The 20,773-nt window shown below is 35.1% G+C and overlaps 2 protein-coding genes across 2 annotated transcripts; both read right to left on the bottom strand.

Moving 5' to 3' along the window:
- Positions 1–12,694: 12,694 nt before the first annotated feature.
- LOC146162814 (uncharacterized) lies at positions 12,695–13,266 on the bottom strand. The gene has a single exon (XM_083384619.1). The coding sequence runs from the start codon at positions 13,259–13,261 to the stop codon at positions 12,812–12,814; it is 450 nt and encodes a 149-aa protein (XP_083240745.1). The 5' UTR covers positions 13,262–13,266; the 3' UTR covers positions 12,695–12,811.
- Positions 13,267–13,615: 349 nt separating this feature from the next.
- Positions 13,616–18,647, bottom strand: LOC146162813 (receptor-interacting serine/threonine-protein kinase 1-like). The gene is made up of 4 exons (XM_083384618.1): positions 18,490–18,647; positions 16,909–17,783; positions 16,578–16,742; positions 13,616–13,846 (listed from the first exon to the last, which is right to left on the bottom strand). Exons 2-4 carry the CDS (start codon positions 17,762–17,764, stop codon positions 13,761–13,763), a joined length of 1,107 nt encoding a protein of 368 aa, XP_083240744.1. The 5' UTR covers positions 17,765–17,783; positions 18,490–18,647; the 3' UTR covers positions 13,616–13,760.
- Positions 18,648–20,773: the final 2,126 nt, after the last annotated feature.

Genomic DNA, 20,773 nt, shown 5'->3' with positions numbered 1-20,773 from the left:
TTCGCGGTTTTCGAACGGCGCGTAAACTCGTGATTGGCCAATATGCGGATGACATCACAGTCCAGTTTAAACATTTGCTATCAGGACATTGGAATTCAACATAAGTTTTGGCAGCTCAGCGCTGGAGTGCTCGTTAGATATTTAGGTTGTTTTCCTTAAACCATGAAGATTAGGGTTACATAAAAAGATTAGGCTTTTTTATCAAATATATTTTCAGGTTAAATAGTCTAAGCTGTATTTGTAGTTTTATTTATAACTTTTATTTTAAGTAGGAAAAAAAATAATTTACTGAATAAATGACTTTAAAACCTCCACTAATTTTCATCTAATATAGAAAAACAAGCTCTATTACCTCTGTGGGCAATTGCAGGCGCTGGTCTAGAATCCTACCACAGTGCACAATATTTGGGTTAGGGTGCGGGTTAGCATTTTGGATTAGGGTGGGTCAAGTATTAAATATAATAATACTTGACCCACCCTCACCCAAACGCTAACTCTCACCCCAAACCCAACTATTGTGCGTTGATTTAATCATTGTGGTAGGATTCTAGACCAGCGCCCAATTGCATTCTACGGCGAGTGAACACCCAATTTTTTTAGACAATTTTAATGCAAATCTTGATCTTTGTATCATGCCAGCGTAAATACCTTGGGTGTGCATAAAACCCCAAATGAACACTTGAAAATTCATTACTGAAGATCTCGACTAAAGGCTTGATTAAAAGTTCAAGGTGGGATTTGAAGAAGGGTACACGTTAAAGATATTCCTCATGAACTTGGCTGCTCATCAATATTTACAGGTAAATTAGTGATTAATATTTTCAAGATTTTTGTTAATTATTATATTTATTTGACTCTTACTGTTTTGTTTTATGCTTGCAATTGCCCTAGATGCTAACAACAAATACTTTAAAATGTATCCTGGCTGCGTTTAAATTTCTTTATTTGGGCAGCAATTTTTTTCAAAACCTACCAGTGATAGTTATACAATGTCACCAAAATTTTAATTTTATATATTTCTGACCAGTCTGTATTCTGTGGACCAGAAGGTACACAGCACAAAACGCTATCACACAATAAGTAAAGGCAAAATAAACATAATATGACAGAATTATTGGGAAAAAATTATACCATAGACTAGTACTAAGAATGGTCTATATTTTTTTAATATAAAAAACAAAGTTTAAAAAATGTAAAAAATACTAATATTCATTATTAAATGTTATTATTAGCAAAAAAATGAGATAAAAATTCTTGATACTAAATTTTACTAAACAAATTCAGGTTGCACAAGAAAATACATTAACAGTGATATAAAATTTATGTGCTTGGCTAAATTAGTAAATGGCACATCTAAATTTTGAAACTATGGTTGAATTGTGTTAGGCTGAATCCCCACCGGTTAGACAAAAACGCTTTAAAGCAGTCTGATCGCGTCTAATCAAGTGGAACGCTATTTCTTTTGTTGTCGCGTCCCCACCGACCAGACTTGACGCAAATCTTACGCACAGCAGACAGACATGACTAAACGCGTTTTTAGCGAGATAGCGCGTGCACTACTTTTTTAGCGTGTCTGAAGATGCTTTTTGCTAGAAACCATGAGTTTTTTACGGTTTTTTGTAGGTTTTATGTTAGGAATGTTATTTTAAAAGGTTCAGCAGGTATTTTTTTGTAAATTAATATAAAAATATATTCCTGGAACAGTTGAAAAGCCTTTTCAAGTTTGTTTTAATTGGAGTTTTCCATAACTGTGCCTATACATGTAATTATCTTAGTATAACAAAAATTTAGGTTTACACTTAATACAATTTTAACTTTAAAAGTGCTAATCTATGGTCAAAAAATATTTTGGGCGCTGGTCTAGAATCCTACCACAATGCATATTATTTGGGTTAGGGTGGAAGTATTATTATTAAATAATGAATATATTAATACTTGACCTACCCCTCACCCAAACGCTAACTCACACCCTAACCCAAATATTGTGTGTTGATTTAATAATTGTAGTAGGATTCTAGACCAGTGCCAGATTTTGAACTGCTCATTAATGTTTTAGCAGTAGTGTAATATATACATTTTAATTTATAAAATGGATCCAGAAAAACTTATACAAGAAATATTTCAAAGGCCTTGGATGTATGATATTACACTAAAAACATATCATAACCGTGACATGCAGGAGCAAAGTTGGTCATCCATAGCTGAAGCTATGTCTACAGATGGTAAGTAGGACTGCAGTATTTTATTTATATATTTATCTACATTCTGTTGGCTGTGTTACTTTATTGCAGTTGGATCATGTAAAAAGGTTTGGACAGGCCTTCGCAATTCCTACTCCAGGCACCTGCGTGAGTCCAAAACTGCACCAAGTGGATCTGGCAGTAAGCGCAGGATTGCTTGGTACCTTGCTGAGCAAATGTCATTCCTAGCTCCCTTTATGAAACACAGAAGGTAATATACTGTTTTTGTTGTTGTTTTAAAATTTTTAGCACTAAGTAGTGGGTATACAATAGGGATGTCCCAAATTCCAACACCAATGCCAATATTTTGGACAAAATATGTTTTATACCACCCTGGTATAATTACAAAGCTAACATATAGTACCGCATATTGGTTCTATTCCGATATTATCAGACATCCCCAGTATACACACATATAAACCTTACACGAGGGGACAAATATTGCTTAATGTATATAACAAGATAGTATAATTTTTCAACTTTGTTGCCAGGTCACAAAATAAAAATAATAAATAGTTCTGGTAAAGATAAAAGCTTTATTTAGAACCATAGTTTTTATTAAAGTAGTTGTTATGGAGCTATTTTTCACCTAAACAATATCTGTGTTGCTTACAATGTTTGCTTTAAAAATAACAATAATTTACTAACTTAAATATATAACAACTAGTGGTTAATTTTCTTATATTGTATGTTACACTTCAGTATGTCTGGAAATATTTCCACAACTTCATCAAGTGATGATGTACAGGAAATAGAGGTCACTTTTGGGGACATAGAAGAAAGTTCGTCTGCTGAACATTTTGTTCTTGAACCTGATAATAATGCCCTAGCAACTGATGCTAATGCTAAAACATCTGGTGATCACCCACCTCGCAAAGAAAAACGAAGGCGGGAATCCACCAGTACTTCAAGTAAAGTTGATGAGGCAATGCTAAATTTTTTAAGTCAGAGGCCAAGGGAAGAAGACCCAGATAGACTATTTTTGCTAAGCATACTGCCAGAAATGAAGCAGTTAATAGGTTCCCAAAAAATTAATTTTAAAAAAGATATTCTTACTGTGGTGGAAAAATATGTGGATTAGTTGTTGTATTTAAGAATTGTGTTTTGGGTTTGTCGTACCATACGTCAAGATAATTTTTTGTTTTAGAGAATTCGTTTTTTAAAAATGGTTATTTGCATTTTAAAAAGAAATTATGTTTTTTATTTGGCAACCCTTAATTGTTCTTCCTTTTATTGTTGTGTCATTTTTTCACGCTATTTTTCAATTTCGAAGTTCTGCACCTGCCTTTCGTTTCACTGTTGCCTTTCTTGCCACTGCCTTATATTCTTATCACTGTTGTTCAAGTTTTAATTCGTTTTTCGTTATATGCTTTTTTTACTAAGGTACCTCATGTGTTAACCTACGATTGTTGTATGCAATACCACCCCTGTTTTATTTTCCAATTTAGTGAAGTAACAAATTTGTAACGGTTTTATTGTACCCAGTCATTATTTTATAAAATAAATTTACATGAGATTATTGTATTGCCATGGAAGTTCTCCGTTTGGTGAATGAAAATATTGCTTGAATAAGTCACGAATGCCCAATGCTTGCGATGCAGGTCTAGATCTGTTTACATGGACATAAGAATGCGTTGCAACTTGTTCCATATCACAGAAGGAGGGCTCAATGACGGCGCCTTCTTGTTTTCTAACATAATTGTGAAGTATACATGCTGCTTTAACAACTTTGTCGACTTGTTCTGGTTGCAGACATATAGGTTTTTCGAAAACCCGCCATTTAGCAGCCATTATTCCAAATGCACACTCAACACTTTTTCTTGCTCTAGATAAACGAGCGTTAAACACGCGTTTTTCGTTATCCAAAGCTCTTCTCGGGTAAGGCCGCATAAGATTTTGTAGCAGAGGGTATGCTTCGTCTCCGACCAACACATATGGAAAGTCATTTTCTGTTTCTCCTGGGAGTGGGCGATTTTCCGGAATGTCCAATGAATTTCCAATCATCCTTTGCCCAAACATAGAAGTGCGAAAAACCCCGCCATCACTATTTCTTCCGTAATCCCCTACTTCGATAGAAGAAAAACAACCATCAGCATCTGCAATTGCTTGCAATACAATTGAATTATAACTTTTATAATTGTAAAATTGCGATCCAGCTCGTACAGGACATTTGATGCGGACATGTTTGCCATCGATAGCACCAATGCAATTCGGGAAATTCCAAAGCTCCAAATATCGACGGGCATTCTCCAACCAGATTTCTTCGGTCACTTCTGGCATGTATAATGGCTGCAAAACGTTCCAAATTGCGTTGCATACCTCCGGAATAATACGGGCAATTGTAGAATGTCCAATGTGGAATTGATAATGAAGACTTTTGTAGCTGTCTCCAGTTGCCAAATATCTATAGCAGAGACATATTAAAAAAAAAATCTGCAATCATCATTTAACTACAGCCAAAAAAAGTCTTACCTCAAAGTTAGCATAACTCTTTCAGTTGGTGATATCGCCGCCCGATAGTTCGTATCTTTCTTTTCTATATCTAGTTTTACCAGCTTAACCAGTTCAAAAAACAATTTTGAAGACATCCTTGCGTAGTTTTGAAATTTATCCTCATGTTTCAATAAAGTGCGAAAAAGTGTATGGAAAGAACCCTCTGTATACCTTTTTTCACAAATAGGGTGAACCCAGTACTTGTTTGGTCGAGTAAACTGCTGGTTACGTTTCCAAATCCATATTACTGCCAAAATTTCCATTTCATTTGCCTCCGCCATGACCACAACTGAATTATATCGCCTATAGCTCTGACCAGTTCAAGTTTCGCGCGCTTTGTCGGTGGGGATTAGACACAGTCGCTTTCAGGCACGACGCGACAAGTCATTAGACAGACATGTTTCGTCGCGTCGTGTCTGAAGCCCGGTGGGGATCCAGCCTTAGGATTCCAAACGTCTGGATTATAATATTACCAATAGTGAGAACAATTAATCACAAAACACTTTGCTGACATAATAAAAAAATCAAAAACATGAAATAACTATCAGGTTATTTTAAATTTTCTGTTTAAGGCAACCAGTTGGGCATTTATTGTACCATGTAGAAGCACGTGTATCATTGCAATTAGTTTTTTTGGCTTTTCTTATTTCAATTTAGTTTCATAAGGTAAATGAAGTTAAAAGTTATGTTTGTAGTCATTAATCACATTTCCCAGTTAATGCAGCCTAAACAGATGAAAGTTGGATGGGGTTTTCCTTAGCTTGACAAACAAATGAGCCATTTTTATAAGGTATATATTCCCCTGTTCGACCCTATAGCCCTAGCAGTCACTTCCCTATTCTCTAATTTTTATATTATTTGCCAACAGCTCTCTCGATGTATCGCACACGCATTCAGATTCGGATTAAACTGCTGGATTTTCGTTTTACACCGCTGGATTTGTATTGTTCTTATTTTTTCAATACGTTGTTGTTGTTAACGTTACTTTCCTGTTTTAATGTGCAACGTGCATTGTTTTACACATAGTCTGTGAAATGCAAAACTTTTTAAATTTTGTCTTTTAGACTGTGTTAGTGTAATAGAGCAATTTAAGTAACACTATAAAATTTGTGTGTTTTGCAGGTCCACAGACCAATTTTCTCAGTTTTCTTGTCTTTTTTACAGTTCTTTGTTGTCAACATTTTTATACTTCCGTTTTTGTTTTACTTCAATACTATATTATTTCTATATCTTCCTGGATGGTAATTGTTTAGAAGATTTAGTAAGAATTTGCAAGTGTAAATAATTACAGTCAGATATGTCACAACAAGTATAAGTGTTTTAAAAGTTCAAAACAATCTTTATTATGTTTTTTTTTTGCGCATTATACCGTAGTTGCAAACGTAATTTGTAGGGCATGGAGTCCAAACTATTACGCAAACATAACAATGTGAACGTTTTCAATAACCTAGTTTTACAACGTAGTTTCCAACGTCGCATGAACTTTGTCCGGATCATTTTTACGTAAAAATAACGTCTGTGAACATCGTAATTTGCAACGTCTAATCTATGTTGTCTTGAATAGACACTTCTACGTAAAAACAACGTTCATGATAAACGTATAAATAACGTAGTTGCACAACGTCGCATCTAGGTCGTAAAGTGTCGACGCTTTTACGTGAAAATAACGTTCATGATAAACGTCTAAATAACGTAGTTGCACAACGTCGCATCTACATCGTTTGGTGTCGACGCTTTTACGTGAAAATAACGTTCATGATAAACGTATAAATAACGTCGCTGAACATCGTAATTTGCAACGTCTAATCTACGTCGTCTGGAGTAGGCACTTCTACGTAAAAATAACGTTTATGATAAACGTATAAATAACGTAGTTGCACAACGTCGCATCTAGGTCGTAAAGTGTCGACGCTTTTACGTAGAAATAACGTTGGTTGCAATGTCTTATCGACCAAACTTAAACCAAAATTCTACGTCGCTGCGACGTCAAATTGTTAGCTGGGTAATGGCTAACGCCCTGACTCTTCCTGGTGCAATTTCAGCAAAATTGATCTAGTTAAAAAAAACATTCCACGCTTATAAACACCTGAGTTTATTTGCGCACAAGTTCGACGAGAGCAGCAAGTTCATGGAGCTTATATATGGCTAACGCCCTGACTCTTCCTGATGCAATTTCAGCAAAATTGATCTAGTTAAAAAAACATTCCACGCTTATAAACACCTGAGTTTATTTGCGCACAAGTTCGACGAGAGCAGCAAGTTTATGGATCTTATATGTATTTGACGATGCTTTGTGACGTCATCTTTAAACGTTTTATGCCCCGACCAAACTAAAATCAATTGTCCGCCCCTAGCATGCAAGTAGCTCTTTATGTCCGCAAAGAATATTATGGCCCGCGATGCTGTTGTCAACCTTGGACCACCCTGGCTTAAAATAAGCAACATATAATAGGCCTACTGTAATTATTGTTTTAGGTTATTTGAAACTTTTGAAGCGAACAGGCGGCAAATTTGTAATAAATTAAAATCAGAGTTACCATAAAAAAAATCCTATAATGCGTGACGTTAATGTCCTACGCTAGTAAATGGAGTGACCCAGGTCATCCTACAGTAAGCGAAGTCTTGCAAATTACGATGTATATAAAAAATCTATCCAAGAGGTTGGGAAAATAGAGAAGCTATTTGAAAACGATCTGCGAAAAATATCGGATGTCAAAAGAAAGTAAAATAAAACACGTGCGAGCATCTGTTGGTCGATTTTCTGAGCTAACATTTATGCTGTATCTTGGAGTTAATAACATCCACCGAGCAAGTCTTTCGTATCGATCTTTATTGGCGATTTTAAAAGCAAAGCAAATCGCTGAACAGCCCTCGATATTAGATATTTACTCTACAAAAATTGAAAAAAAAAATCTTTTTGATAAACTTTTTTTGATAAAAGATTTTTGGAGAATTTTTTGCGGACTTAACTGGGATGCGGACTTAAACGGGTGCGGACTTAGGCGGGAGATTACAGTATTTAGAAAAAAAGACGCTGGTCTAGAATCCTAACACAGCGTTCAAACAGTTATTCAATTAACGCACAATACTTGGGTTAGGGCAGTGGTACTCAACCTTTTTGTTCTCGCGAACCCCTTTAAGTTTTCGATAACTTGCGCGACCCCCCAATTATAGTGTATGATAAATAAACCTGAGTAAATAAAAAACACATTTTAAAATTGGCAAATATCAAAAGGGAAAAAATCTAGTTTAGGATTGTATCAAAATTAGGCTAAAATGTGCTATGCACAACAAGCTAAAGTTACAGTTTGAGCCAGGGTTGCCAGAGATTGACATTTTAGGTCAAATAATATTTAGCATGAACCTAGTGTGAGACTAAAGGTAATCAATGGAGGTATCTGTTCTTGGTGAGCAGCTATAAATTCCTATAAATTCCCTACAAAATTACAAAACGGTTAGTCGTTAACAGCAGTGCAATAATAAAGCTGTCTGTATTCTATTTCTCTTCGCCAAAACGGCAAGACCAAAATTTTATTACCGGTATTCTGTGGATGTTTTGAAAAAGGCTATTTAAAATGTTGTGATACCGCTGAAAAGTAGAAATACTTTGCCTGTAACCTATTGTAAACCTAGCACAACTTTTATTGTTACTTGGCCTTAATTTCAATTTGGAACTAAAGCGCCCTATACTACAGTTGACGCTTTTGTACTGCAGAAAATTATTGCAGAAATACGCATCAAAATCACGCGAAGCGCGAACAATTTTTCAATTAACGTTGTTAAAGTTTGTATAAACAAAGTTTGTAGGCCTCGTGAGCCCATGGTTTTACTTCATCCCACAATGTTTGGTTTTACTTCATCCCACCGTCGGACACAGCAGATAAATTAGGACAATTTATTGTTTTTGGTTCAAATTTTGGGCCTTCTGGCAATCCTGGTTTGAGCGTCCATTCATTTTTATTAGACATCGTTTGACTGAAGCTAGGCTTGATTCCTTAATTGAAAAGTGTAATGGTGACGTGATAAACGCGACAGGTTCACTGCTGCAAAAGCTGCACAAAGACAAATGTTAGACCGGCGGTTATTTTGCTCCTTCTAAACTGCTAAACTGTTAGTTCCTATTGCCTAATTCTTATGATTATTTCCTTAATGAAATTGTTCATGGCGACCACCCGAGACAGCCCTTTGCGACCCCCTTCGCGACCCCCAGGTTGAGAACCACTGGGTTAGGGTGTCGGTTAGCATTTGAGTTGGTCAACTATTATTACATTTATTATTTATTAATAATACTTGGCCTACCCAAACGCTCTCCCGCGCCCTAACCCAAATACTGTCCGTTGTGGTGGGATTCTAGACCAGCACCAAAAAAAGTTACCCTCACACTAAGACTGGTCTAAATTTTATTAATATAAAAAAATTAGAAAAAATATTAATATTCGCTAAATATTACAAGATAAAAACATTTGCTGACTGTTTAACCAACAAATTGGGATAGGCCTTAATCTCACCTTTCCAACAATGCTACACATGATGCCAATGAATGGGGATAAGGGTTTGACTGCGGCCTAATGAGTGGATATCAGTGACTAATTAAATGCAAGGTAGTGGAATTACTACAATTGGTGTTCCAGACAATGTTTCATTAGTATCTGTCTCCAAACAAATTATTTCCTTATTAATTTCAGAAACATATTTTTTCACTTTTATGCCAAGAAACAGTATCATTATAAATAAAATTTGCATTAATATATATTTTTTTTTAATTAAACGGTAAAGTTTTTCAATAACATGAAAAAGAGAGATAAAACATGTTGTTATAAAATTCAATATTTTTTCAGGACTTGATAAAGTGCTCCCTATTATGTTAGGAGATGTAACACAAATCATTCTTCTAATAAAAAATTGAGTAAAATCAAGATTACCAACCAAGTTTCAACACTTTTTAAAAAAAGATATTTTTGTGCGAACTTGGCTTGTTCTGCCCGAGGTAGGTACTTTAATTATGGTGTTCTGGATTTCATTAAAATGTTTAAATTTGATTTGCTGTTGAATTCAGACGCAATGCACTTTTATTACTTTTTTTATTGAATGGAGTATTTTGATTAGGATTGAAATATATATATGTATATCAGAGTTTCCCAAACTTTTTTGGACCACGGACCACTATTTGTAAATCTTTGTTTTGGCGGACCGCAATACAAAGCAAAAAATAAATAAAATCAAATTTTATATGTTAACAAAACTGACAACATCATTGGGACGGATGGGATTGCTTCCCTCTGCTTAAATCATCAATTCATCATAAATTTGTAAGATTTACGATACTGGACAGCAAAAGCTTTTGAAATCAATAAGTTGTGAATAACTGCGGCAATTTAATTATCTTTGGAAGAGTACACATACTGTACAACATAGGTCGACAACCTTTTTCTAGTCGCGGGCTAAATCCAAACTGAAAAAGGTCTCTGCGGACCGCACAAAATATTCACTAACAATTATGTTAGAACAACTGTAAATCAGGGAGGCTTCGGATGTTTTCGCACTTAAAAACGGGTTTAGTTACTTTTAAGGAGGCAGCATCATAACGTAAACAAACCTGATGTATAAGGATCGTTAAGGCAAAGCGCGAACATTTTTCGCACTTACATAGTTAAAATAGTCAAAAAGTATGAGAAATAGAAAAAAATGGACTCATGTCTAGTTTGTCAAAGAGGCTGCGGGTCGGATAAATTACATTCGGGCTGTAGGTTGTCGACCCCTGCTGTACAACGTAGGCTATATGTGTAACTTTTTAATTTTATGTCATATCGCCACGGACCATATGTGCAGTCATCCAGTTTGGGAAAACCCTGATATATTTAATACATTTGCATAGCCTATAATTATATAGTTATCTTTCTTTCACATTTATTTTAGTGGCCGATATGTGTACATGCAATTTAATTCCTACAGTTTTTTGTATTATGCAAAAAATCTTATTTTTTAGCCTTTGACAGTTACAAGAGGCTACTTTTATTATCATACTTTTTTACCTGTTATTTTCAGATCAAGAAGTGTTCTATGTTTAACTAGCTCTCATGGAGTTTACTTTGTGTTTGGCTTGTGTTATCTAAATCATGGTTTGTCCTTCACTTTGCATTTGTACTTAAAGCAGTAAGGAGCTCTAGACTCATATGTTTAGTATTATTATTATTCTGTATATATACTTGTTTTTTCTTGCATTGTTGTTTTATATTCTATTTGATTAGGAATAAGATGCACATGTTACTGGTGTATAAATTAATGTGATTTTAACAGATAATGACTTCTGTGTGTTTGTGATTAAACTAGATTAACATCTGGATTTGTCAGTGCACATTGTTATATGTGAGGTAATGGCTTTAAAATGTTGTTTAAAGCAATATTTGACCAATGTAAAACTTTTCTCGACAAATACTAAAAATTATGATTAAGGTAATTGTCCTCATGGTTGTTTTAATTAAAATTTTGGTTTTAGTTGCTAGTATATAAAAAGGGTTTAATATTTCAATTCTCAAAGTGCGTGGATGGGTTGTTCACGTTATTAATTGTGCTGTTTTCATTTAGATTAAATGAACAATTCTTAAATGTCAGGCTTTGGGTCAAATTCTAAAATGAGCATTTGCACCTATCCGCATGGTTGCGAAGTTGATTAAACCACAAAAAGTTTGACTTTAGCAGAAAAGGGTAAGTGTGATGCTAAATTTGTTAAATCTATCGAGTAGGAGTACAGCCTGTATTTAAATTTTTTTAACTACATAGGCTGGATATAAAGCAATCTCATTATAGGGGTGTCTTATAACTCATGCGCCAACCTATCAATTTACTGTGTTCAGCCTGATCAGTTTTACATACTGAGCATTCGAGAGTCAGACTCGGGTGGTCTTACAGAGTCTCTAGTCCAACTTCGAAGCCTTGCCAGACTACTTTTCTTGCTAGTATATGTCTTGAAAGTAAATGCAAGATTGTATATAAAACAGTATTATTATTTGATTAAACTCAGTTTGCATACATTTAACCAATTGATTTGTTTTATTAAAGTGAATGTTGGTGAGTGATGTTTTTCAATGAATACAGCGGAGTTCAACATCATACAGATTTGCCGAACGATAACCAACCAAGTTACAACACTTTAAAAAAAAAGATATTTCAGTGCGAACCTGGCTTGTTCTGACCGAGGTATATATATATTACATTTGTATAGCCTATATATAATTATCTTTGTTTAACATTCCTTTTAGTTGATGATACCTGTACATGCAATTTGCTAAATTCCTACAGTATTTAGTATTATGCAAAAAATCTTACTTTTTAGCCTTTGACAGTTACAAGAGTCTACTTTTGTTATCATACTTTTCTGTCTGTTATTTAGAGTTTTTCATTTTGCTTTACTGTTGTATTCAGCTGTAATGCACTTTTAATACTTATGTTTAAAGTGTTGATAATGAAGTATTTTGTATTCAGATTGAAATATATATTTAAGTATATGTATATATCTTTAGTAAGCGTTTATTTTAGTTGTCGATATGTGACAAATTTAATGCACTTCTAACATTTTTGTTTTAAGTGAATGGAGCATTTGTGATTCGATTTGAAATATTTTTATATATATATGCATAACCTATATATATAGTCGTCTTTATTGGCATTATTTTTAGTTGCCGATATATTTACATACAATTTGATTTCCTACAGTTTTTTGTATTTTTCGAAATTCTCATTTTTGTGCCTTTTGACAGTTACAAGAAGCTACTTTTGTTATCATACTTTTCTGTCTTTTATTTTTCAGATCAAGAGACACAAACAAGAAAAAGTTTAACCTAGAAAATGTAAGTTTTTATCTTTAAACTGCTAAAAACTAAATATTCTGCCTTTTTTAATTTTCTAACCTGGAAAATATTTGCTTGCAAAAATCAAATAAGTTTCCCCAAATATTTATTAATTTGTAAATAAACAATATTTATATTTTAAGATCACACATCGACAAATTTTAATCAACTATATTTACAAAATTGTCGCCAAATGTTTTTTGTTTTTATTCCTCGCTTCGACTCGATTGTTCACTTTCCAAGTTTTGCTTTGTTTATTCTCAAATTGTTTTCAGTTCTTTCAATCGATTTCTTCTTTTCTTCTTCACTTGGATCCTCGGCTTTCTTTTTTGCTTCCAGAGCTCGTTCGAAATATTTCACCGCATCAGTGATCCGCGAGGTTTGCGAACACACAGAACCGAGGTTGTGTAAACAAGCAGCGTAAACTCGATGCTTTGAAGCTTCGACGCCGAAAGTTGTTTCCATTAAAGAAATTGCTTTTTTTAAACTTCGCTCCCGACTTTCTTGATTATCGATTAAACCTTCGCTCATTCCGATGTAATGCAAACACCAAACCAAGTTTAAAACCCGGAACTTCTCGCCGACGTTTTCAATTTCATCAATCTGGAGTCGGATGTCGCGCATCAGTGGAAGCACGTGATCGCGCACAATGGACTTCATTGTGACGTCACTTTCAATCATCTTTATGTTTGTCAACATCAACTCCCCAGCACAACCCAGACCACCCCTAACTGCTTTCTCAGGATCCCGGTCATTTGCGGAAATAATTGAAGATATTTGAAAAACCAAAATGGATTCCAAATATTTCTTCTCTTCTTTCAGTTTAATTCCAAGTTGTCGAAAATCTTCCGTTGTCGTTTGACCTTGGGTGATTTGCTGAAGGTCACCCGCGACGCGATTTGCTCGAAGAAAGTTTTCCTCCTTCACAGTGGTCACGTATTTTCGGATGAGCGGAAGTGCAGTTTTCCTTTCTTGAATAAAATTAATGAAGGAAAATTCTGTGTTTGTTTATTTGGCTTTGAATGAAATGTTTAATACAAATTAGTTTATTTTCTTACATTAGTAAATCTATATTTATAACTTAGTTTTTACATCAGTAAACTATAGGGGTCTAGATAACATAAGAATGAAAAAATGATTGAGTTCCAAATAAGAGTAAAATAAATTATTATTAAAAGCACTACAATTGTTTAATAAAATAACGAAAAAACACTTCAGTCTTACTATTTGAATCAAAATAATCGTCAATCGAGTTTCTTGTTCCACCTGCAACGTAAAAATACAAAAAAGTTTATAATTTTATTTATCCAATATTACATAATGTCGACGAAAAAACAACTTCCTGAAATATAAGGTTTGTTGCTTGTAGGTACTTTAGTTAAGTGAAGATTATCTCGCCAAATTAAAATTTATTTTTAATTTTAAAATAATATATTTTTACACTAAATTAATTTAAGTTACAAAAAATATTTGAAAAATACATTTGTAAAAAATGTAAGTATTCTATGATTGTGTCATCCTGTCGAGTAATTGAGTTTAAGACCCTAGTTTCGTTGCTAGGTAAATCAAATGCTAAAATGCTAAAAGTGAATTAGGTTGGTAAAACTCTATTAAAAAATATAGACGAGACATTTTCTACTTTTGTATTTTTTGATCACGAACATGTGAGTCAAAGTAAAATTCTATACAAAATAAATAATGTGACATGACTTTGCAAGGCGACTGAAAGCTAGTCTAAATTAGCGTCAGGTGCCTGGTGGATTAAGTGTTAAACCCCTGGTATACAATTAATCATTATTTTTGATTTCACGGCTCACTCAGTCAGGAAAATATATTTTTATAGTGCCAAAGTTTTTTCGTTAATCCGCCTGCAATGTTTAAATATATCCTTGTCCTACTATTGTTTTTTGTAATTTAACCAACTAACTAAGGTGTTAATGAAATGCTTGATGCATTTAATGAGCTAGAGCAGGTATTTTTAACCAGGGGTGGGAGAACTGTTTCACGGGGGTGAGGGGATGCTGAATCAGGCACAGAAAATGTATTACTGTAATTTAATTCCTTTCTTAGTTAAATGTAAAACTAATTCACATTTTGGTAAAACTAATTAACATTTTTTGGGGGCGTTACTGTGTATCAGTTACTTGTATAAAACTAAAATTACAACGGTTTTAATATTCAAGCAATTCTAGAAGTGGTGCGAGAATTGTTTGGTGATTTCAAAGATGTGCAGGGGAACACACAATAAGACCTAAAAAACAACACTACCTAAATCAGAAAAATCTATAAAACCATGGTATTAAGACCAACGACATTACACAGCCAAATACGCAGTAATATCCAGTGAAGCATAAGGGCAAAATCGTCTAAATAAGCCATCGGAATAAGGCCTAAATTCTTCGGAACAAGGCCTAAATTCATCGGAATAAGGACTAAATTGAACGAAAGAAGGCCTAAAAATCCCCGAACCTGTCAGTAGAGGGTAGGCCTATGGGACGATCGGGGACTATCGGTCTGGCTCTTTTGGTGACTACGTTTGGACGCCCTAGTGACTAGTCTGACCGGCGCTGTCAGGGCACCGCTGTTTGGCACCAAATTTTTGGTCCTGTTTGGATATATTGGTGGGTACGGTAATGGGTGGGGTTAGAAAATGGGTTGGTGTTGAAATTATTAGGGGAGTTAGTAATGTACTTAGGGGTGGGGTTTGGGGATAGTTAAAGTGTTGTTTAGGCCTCATTCTGACCTTTTAGGTCTTATTTCGAATTGTGTTTTATTCTGACGTTGGTGTTGTTCTTATTTCGGTCTTATGTCTGGAATCCGTGTGCAGCAAGATAAAAGGGCGGAACCACTGAGCTAGAAGGATAAAGTTTGACAATTTTTTCGGTTGCTTACTGGTAATGTCATCTGACTGAAATTCACAAACTTGAAATTTGTAGTTAACGTTTAAGGTAGGCTTTCCCTATGTTAAGCCGAGACAGTCTCGGTTTTAGGGCTTTGTCTTATGTAGCCTACCGGTAACGGATATTGTTTTAGTATGAGGACTGAGAAATGAAACTTCCAAAAGTGATAGTTGAATTTAAGGTAATAGTGTAATTCAGTTTGCTCACATATAAATGATTAGTTATTAAACTTAAGAGCGAAACTAAAACAGTTCTTTAATACCACCTGTAACTTCCAGATACATCAGCCTGACCAGTCCTTCCTTATTTATAAATCTGTTTCTATCAAGATTGATGCCTGTACAGTCGTAAACCCAACATAGCCTTCCTTGTTTCTGAAATATTTATGTGCTCTGGCCTCTTGATATACAAATGTAAGCTGCAAATATTCAATTTCGTGGATATTTCTTGTTTTTCTTGCTCGTAACTTGCTTTGTTTTAAATGGTGGTTTATTTCTCAGCAGTAAATTACAATGTTAAGTCAGACCCAAAATGTTTTCTTCACTTTACAACTCGATCGCTTGAAAAATTTACACCTACTTAGTAAGTTTATTATAAACCTTTCTCATTTTTTAATTTCTGAATAAATATTTTCACTTATGTATTCTGCCTAAAACTTTATTGGCTCACTGTATTCGACTTTTCTAAAAACATATAAAATAAAAACTTACTGACTTACTTTGTATTAATTGATGGCCTGGTTATTGCTTTTATTTTACTAAATATTTTTTACGAAATAAAAAACACTCAATCTAAACAAAACGTTCACACATTGTATTTCTTCTAGCTGAAACCATTACATAAGTTCACTGAATAAAGGTATTTCAAATAACAAATCATCATACGGAGTAGTTGCATGCTGTAGTAGGCTACATCTGTATAGTATCTCTCTAATATATTTTTGCCAATTTAAAATAAAAAAACAGTGCAAATTAGAGCAGCTTAGAAAATAGGAGTTATTTCCAATTTCATGATATGCTTTCACGCTAAGCGAATGAATAATGAAATTTAACACTAATTTACTTCAAGAATCAAACCACGATAACTCATTGAAACACCTTGAGTCGATGAGGCGGCATTTCCCAGCTGTCGAGAGGATGTACTCGCAGTGTCAGTGCTTGCTGGGCTGACTGCTTGGTGTGAAGACGATGAACTCACCGCCGGGGTTACAGGCAAACTTGTTGACAAGGACAGAGAAGCAAGGTCACCAGTTAGGTGGGTTGCTGTACAAAGGAAAATTGTAGCAAACTTTGTATAAACACTTTGACTTTTTGTATAAACACTTGACAAGTCGAAGCTTGCCACAAATGTTATACAGAATATTATGCGATATAAAAGTCAATTTTATAAATAAGGGGACATAGACATAGCAAGCAAATGGTTGAGTACCTGGCAAAAAGGTTCCTATGTGAGAAGAGAATTGACTCAGAGGCAGCCTTTCCCCCTCTTCGGGTGCTGGTGCATCGAGGTTCAAAGCTTTGGAAGCCTCGATCGCTTGTAGAGCCGCCACGGTCGGGTTGAACTTGGAGAAATGTTGTTGAAGTTCGTCTCTCACCACCGCCATCTTGGGACGCTGCAAAGGATCCTGTTGCCAGCACTTCATCATGATCGTTTGGAGCAGGTTGATGATATCTCTTTCTTCCGTGCTGAGAGAGCTTTTGTATCTCTCGATCTCAGCACAGTCGGGTCGTTGTTCTTTGGTGACAGCATCTTTGATCGCCAAGTTATCGCTGAAGGTTGTATAAGGCTGCTGTCCACTGATTATTGCATACAACATGACACCGTAGCTGAAGGTGTCCTGCCGTGAGTTGGGCTCCACGCCTGGGTTGGTCAAAACTTCTGGGGAAGCATAAGACATGGTGAGCTCCTTGCGATCCTGTGAAGCCTTGGGAGCTGAAGTCTGGGGGGCTACGATGGTGGTGGTGCGAGTAAATGGAGCCAGTTTGGCGGCGCCGAAATCTGCCAGCTTGCATCGCATGTCGCTGTTGAGGAGAATGTTCTCTGGCTTCACATCGCCGTGAATTATGCGTTTTTCCGATGAAAACTCGTGGGCGGATGCGAGTGCCGTGGCTGTTTCCAAAGCAATGCGAAGGCACAGCAGTGGTTTCAGCACACGGTTGGGCATTTGGAAAATACCACCCAGGTCACCTCCCTCGTAATATTGGGTAAGAATTCCAATATTGTTGGACCACTTCGTCCAACCGAACACGCGAGCGACATGTTCATGATTGGCTCTCTGAATCATTTCCACTTCATCTTTCACCCTGTACAATAATTTAATCAGCACCAATTAAATTTCATAATCTACAGCAGGGGTTCCCAACCTTTTTTACAACGTGGCCCCTTTTGGAAATTTTGAGAAATCCATGACCCCTTTTTTTCCAACCTTTTTAAGAAACAAAAAAAATTAAGAAACGTCATTTTAATTAAAAAAATGGTTTATACAGTAACCGGTAGTTAGAATGATGAAATGATATAAATACAGCACACAATAAACATGATAGTACATTAATTAGTTATTACATATTCAGTTAATGTGGTGGTCGAGCTTGTTTTTACTCTGATAATGTCCTAATTGCTGGTTTAGAGGTGGAAAGTGCCAGCCGCATGTCATATTTAATAATTATACACGACACTCCGCCGCTTTGTCTTCAGAAGTAACATTGTTAAAATCCCACATTCATTGCCCAAAATGTGGTCAAACTATCTTTCTCAAAGCTCAAACGTGTTGCCGTCAGTTCTTACGGCCACAAGAATTCATTAAATTTTAATTTATTTCTTTTGTTATAGTGGAGTAGACTTAGAAATAATATACTAAAAAAAATATCATATTTCTAACTTTACGTGGCCCCTTGAAAAGGCTCATCGTTGAGAACCCCTGATCTACAGGGAAGTTTATTTAATTGCCATGCCAGTTTGCTCTATAGGCCTATAGTGTTTAAAGGCTTTGAACATAAATTCTTCCTGCACCTTGCAATAAGAGCATTTGTTTGAACTCGGCCAACAGTGAAACACTTGATGGCAACGTATCCAAGTTTAGAGTGCTGTCCCAAGATCACCAACGCTGAGCCACCTTTTCCAAGGACACACGTGCCTGGGTGGCACCAGATCTCACTCGCGTTGTATTCTTTCAACTAGGAATGTGAAATTAATGAAACAAACCAAGACTGACAGGATTTCAAATTTTTGAAATTAAAGTTAAAAGAAAATTATTAAACTTAAAACGATCAACTAATAGCATTGTGAATAAGTTTTTCTAGTCGATACTTTAATGATTTTAAAGGATTGGTACTTACATCGAATACACTTGACATGGCTTGAGTTGACTGAAATGTGTAGTTGAAAGTTAACAACTGACAAACTAGGAGAGCTATTAAAAAACAAGAATAAAATGGTTGATTCCACATGATTTTATATTACTAAACTTTAAATTCTGTCCAAACTTCGATGTTCTTTCTGTTTAAGACGTAACGAAAGGAAACATCACAATTTTATATTTCGTCATGAAAATATGCAAATAGTTCGACGTCATATCTGTCTTGCAATGTAAAAACAATGAATGACAACCTCAAGTAACTTGTTTTATTGAACAGGTAAACCAGTGGTTATCAATTTTTTATAGTTTGTGGCACACCAACAAATCGCGACACACTATGTACAAAACAACAATATCATAACCAGTCAAACGCCATTAATACACTGCAAAGCATTACGTTTTTAAGTCTCGCATGCTTGCATACGAATAGGATTTTTTTCGAAATTACAAAAAGTTGCGTGGCACAATTAAGACTCGAGACGCACTTTACAAATCACTGAGTTCAATAAGAGCTACAACATCTCTGTACTAACCAACCACAGCTAAGTAAGTAGTAGATAAAAAATTGCTGCAGTTGTCTCCAATAAAAAATCACGAATTAAAAACCGGGATTCGTAAATTGACTATTCCTGGTTCACACAGGTAAGGGCTTAAACCAGTGTTTGTCACTCTCCCGCCTGTGGGCGTTAGAGAGTTAGAAGGGCGTTGTGACTGATTGATTTTTTCAAGGACTCGCGATCGAGCAGGTTCGCTAATAAATTCACATAAGCAAACGTCAAATTGCACCTTTTCCTGTAACTCATGTACTGTAAATAAACTTATACATTCCTATAGTAATTAAACATCATGAGCGGGAATTTCAAGTAGTTGATTTTAGCACTTTGAAGAAAAACACTAATGTTCCTCCATATACTTACTAGTTCGTAAAACAACAAACTGCTTTTGTCCTACATTCAAAGCCAGCGATGAAGTTTAATTTGATAGCAAACTAGTAATTTTATTGTTCCAAGTGTGTGCGACAGATAAATGCGTGGCAGTAAGTTCTACATAACGAATCCGTGAGGTAGTCTATATGACAAAACGGGAGCACACAATAAGACAATATCTAAAGCAGAAGTAATCTATAATACCATTGTATTATGACCAACACATAATAAAGCACCACTAGTTTATTTCCGCACACTAATTCTGACAAAACAGAACTATAACAAAAACAATAATTCTGACAAAACAGAACTATAACAAAAACAATAATTCTGATAAAAGGTAAACCTTACAAAAACAGTAATTCTGAAAAAAAAAAAATCTGACAAATGCAGTTATTCTGGCAAAACATAAACCTGACAAAAACATAAATTCTGACAAAACTTAAACCTGACAAAAATATTAATTACCAAACGTAAACGTTACAAAAACAGTAATTCTGGCAAAAAATAAACCTGGCAGAAAAAGTAAAGCTTGCAATAAGCTTTTTACAGAACAGTAAACATAAAAAAAAACTCAATTAACAAAAGCAACACTTTAACAAATATTATAAAATGGAGGCAAGTTATTTTCACAGGCACAAACAACTAAAAGGTAAATACATTATTGATTTTCTATAGTCTCGGAAGTTTTTTCCACCAAAAATTAAGCTTTAATGTCGCTGCATTAATGCTATAGTTAAAGCTACAAGCAAGCCAATGGTCAACTTGATATTTTTATCATACTCTTACTTTCACACAGCCTTAATGGTGATTCTAAAGTGTCATAGAGTTCTCACACAAAAAGTTGAATCGTTCGTAATTAAATCATTGTTTGGCGCCAAGTAACGCTAGCCGCTGATTGGTCAAGCTTGTGGGCGTTGTTTTGAGGCGTATGCCGCGGCAATATCTTATTGCGATTGTGACGTCAAATAACGGTGTGTTGCGCTACAAAGACAATCAACTCTGTCTTCAG

The sequence above is a fragment of the Ascidiella aspersa genome, chromosome 3 (genome assembly GCF_963924565.1).
Source record: "Ascidiella aspersa chromosome 3, kaAscAspe10.2, whole genome shotgun sequence".
Taxonomy (NCBI): Eukaryota; Metazoa; Chordata; class Ascidiacea; order Phlebobranchia; family Ascidiidae; genus Ascidiella; species Ascidiella aspersa.
The sequence above is the reverse complement of the archived record's forward strand: the minus strand, read 5'-3'. Positions and strand labels throughout refer to the sequence as shown.

Bases quoted from the DNA above. Each gene is read 5' to 3' on its own strand.
- LOC146162814 (XM_083384619.1), bottom strand. From the start codon at position 13,261: ATGATTGAAAGTGACGTCACAATGAAGTCCATTGTGCGCGATCACGTG.
- LOC146162813 (XM_083384618.1), bottom strand. From the start codon at position 17,764: ATGATTCAGAGAGCCAATCATGAACATGTCGCTCGCGTGTTCGGTTGG. The intron at 16,743-16,908 runs GTACTCAACCAT...TCCTTTGTACAG, and splicing joins CATAGGAACCTTTTTGCCAG to CAACCCACCTAACTGGTGAC. The intron at 13,847-16,577 runs GTGTTTCAATGA...TTTACGTTGCAG, and splicing joins TGCCGCCTCATCGACTCAAG to GTGGAACAAGAAACTCGATT.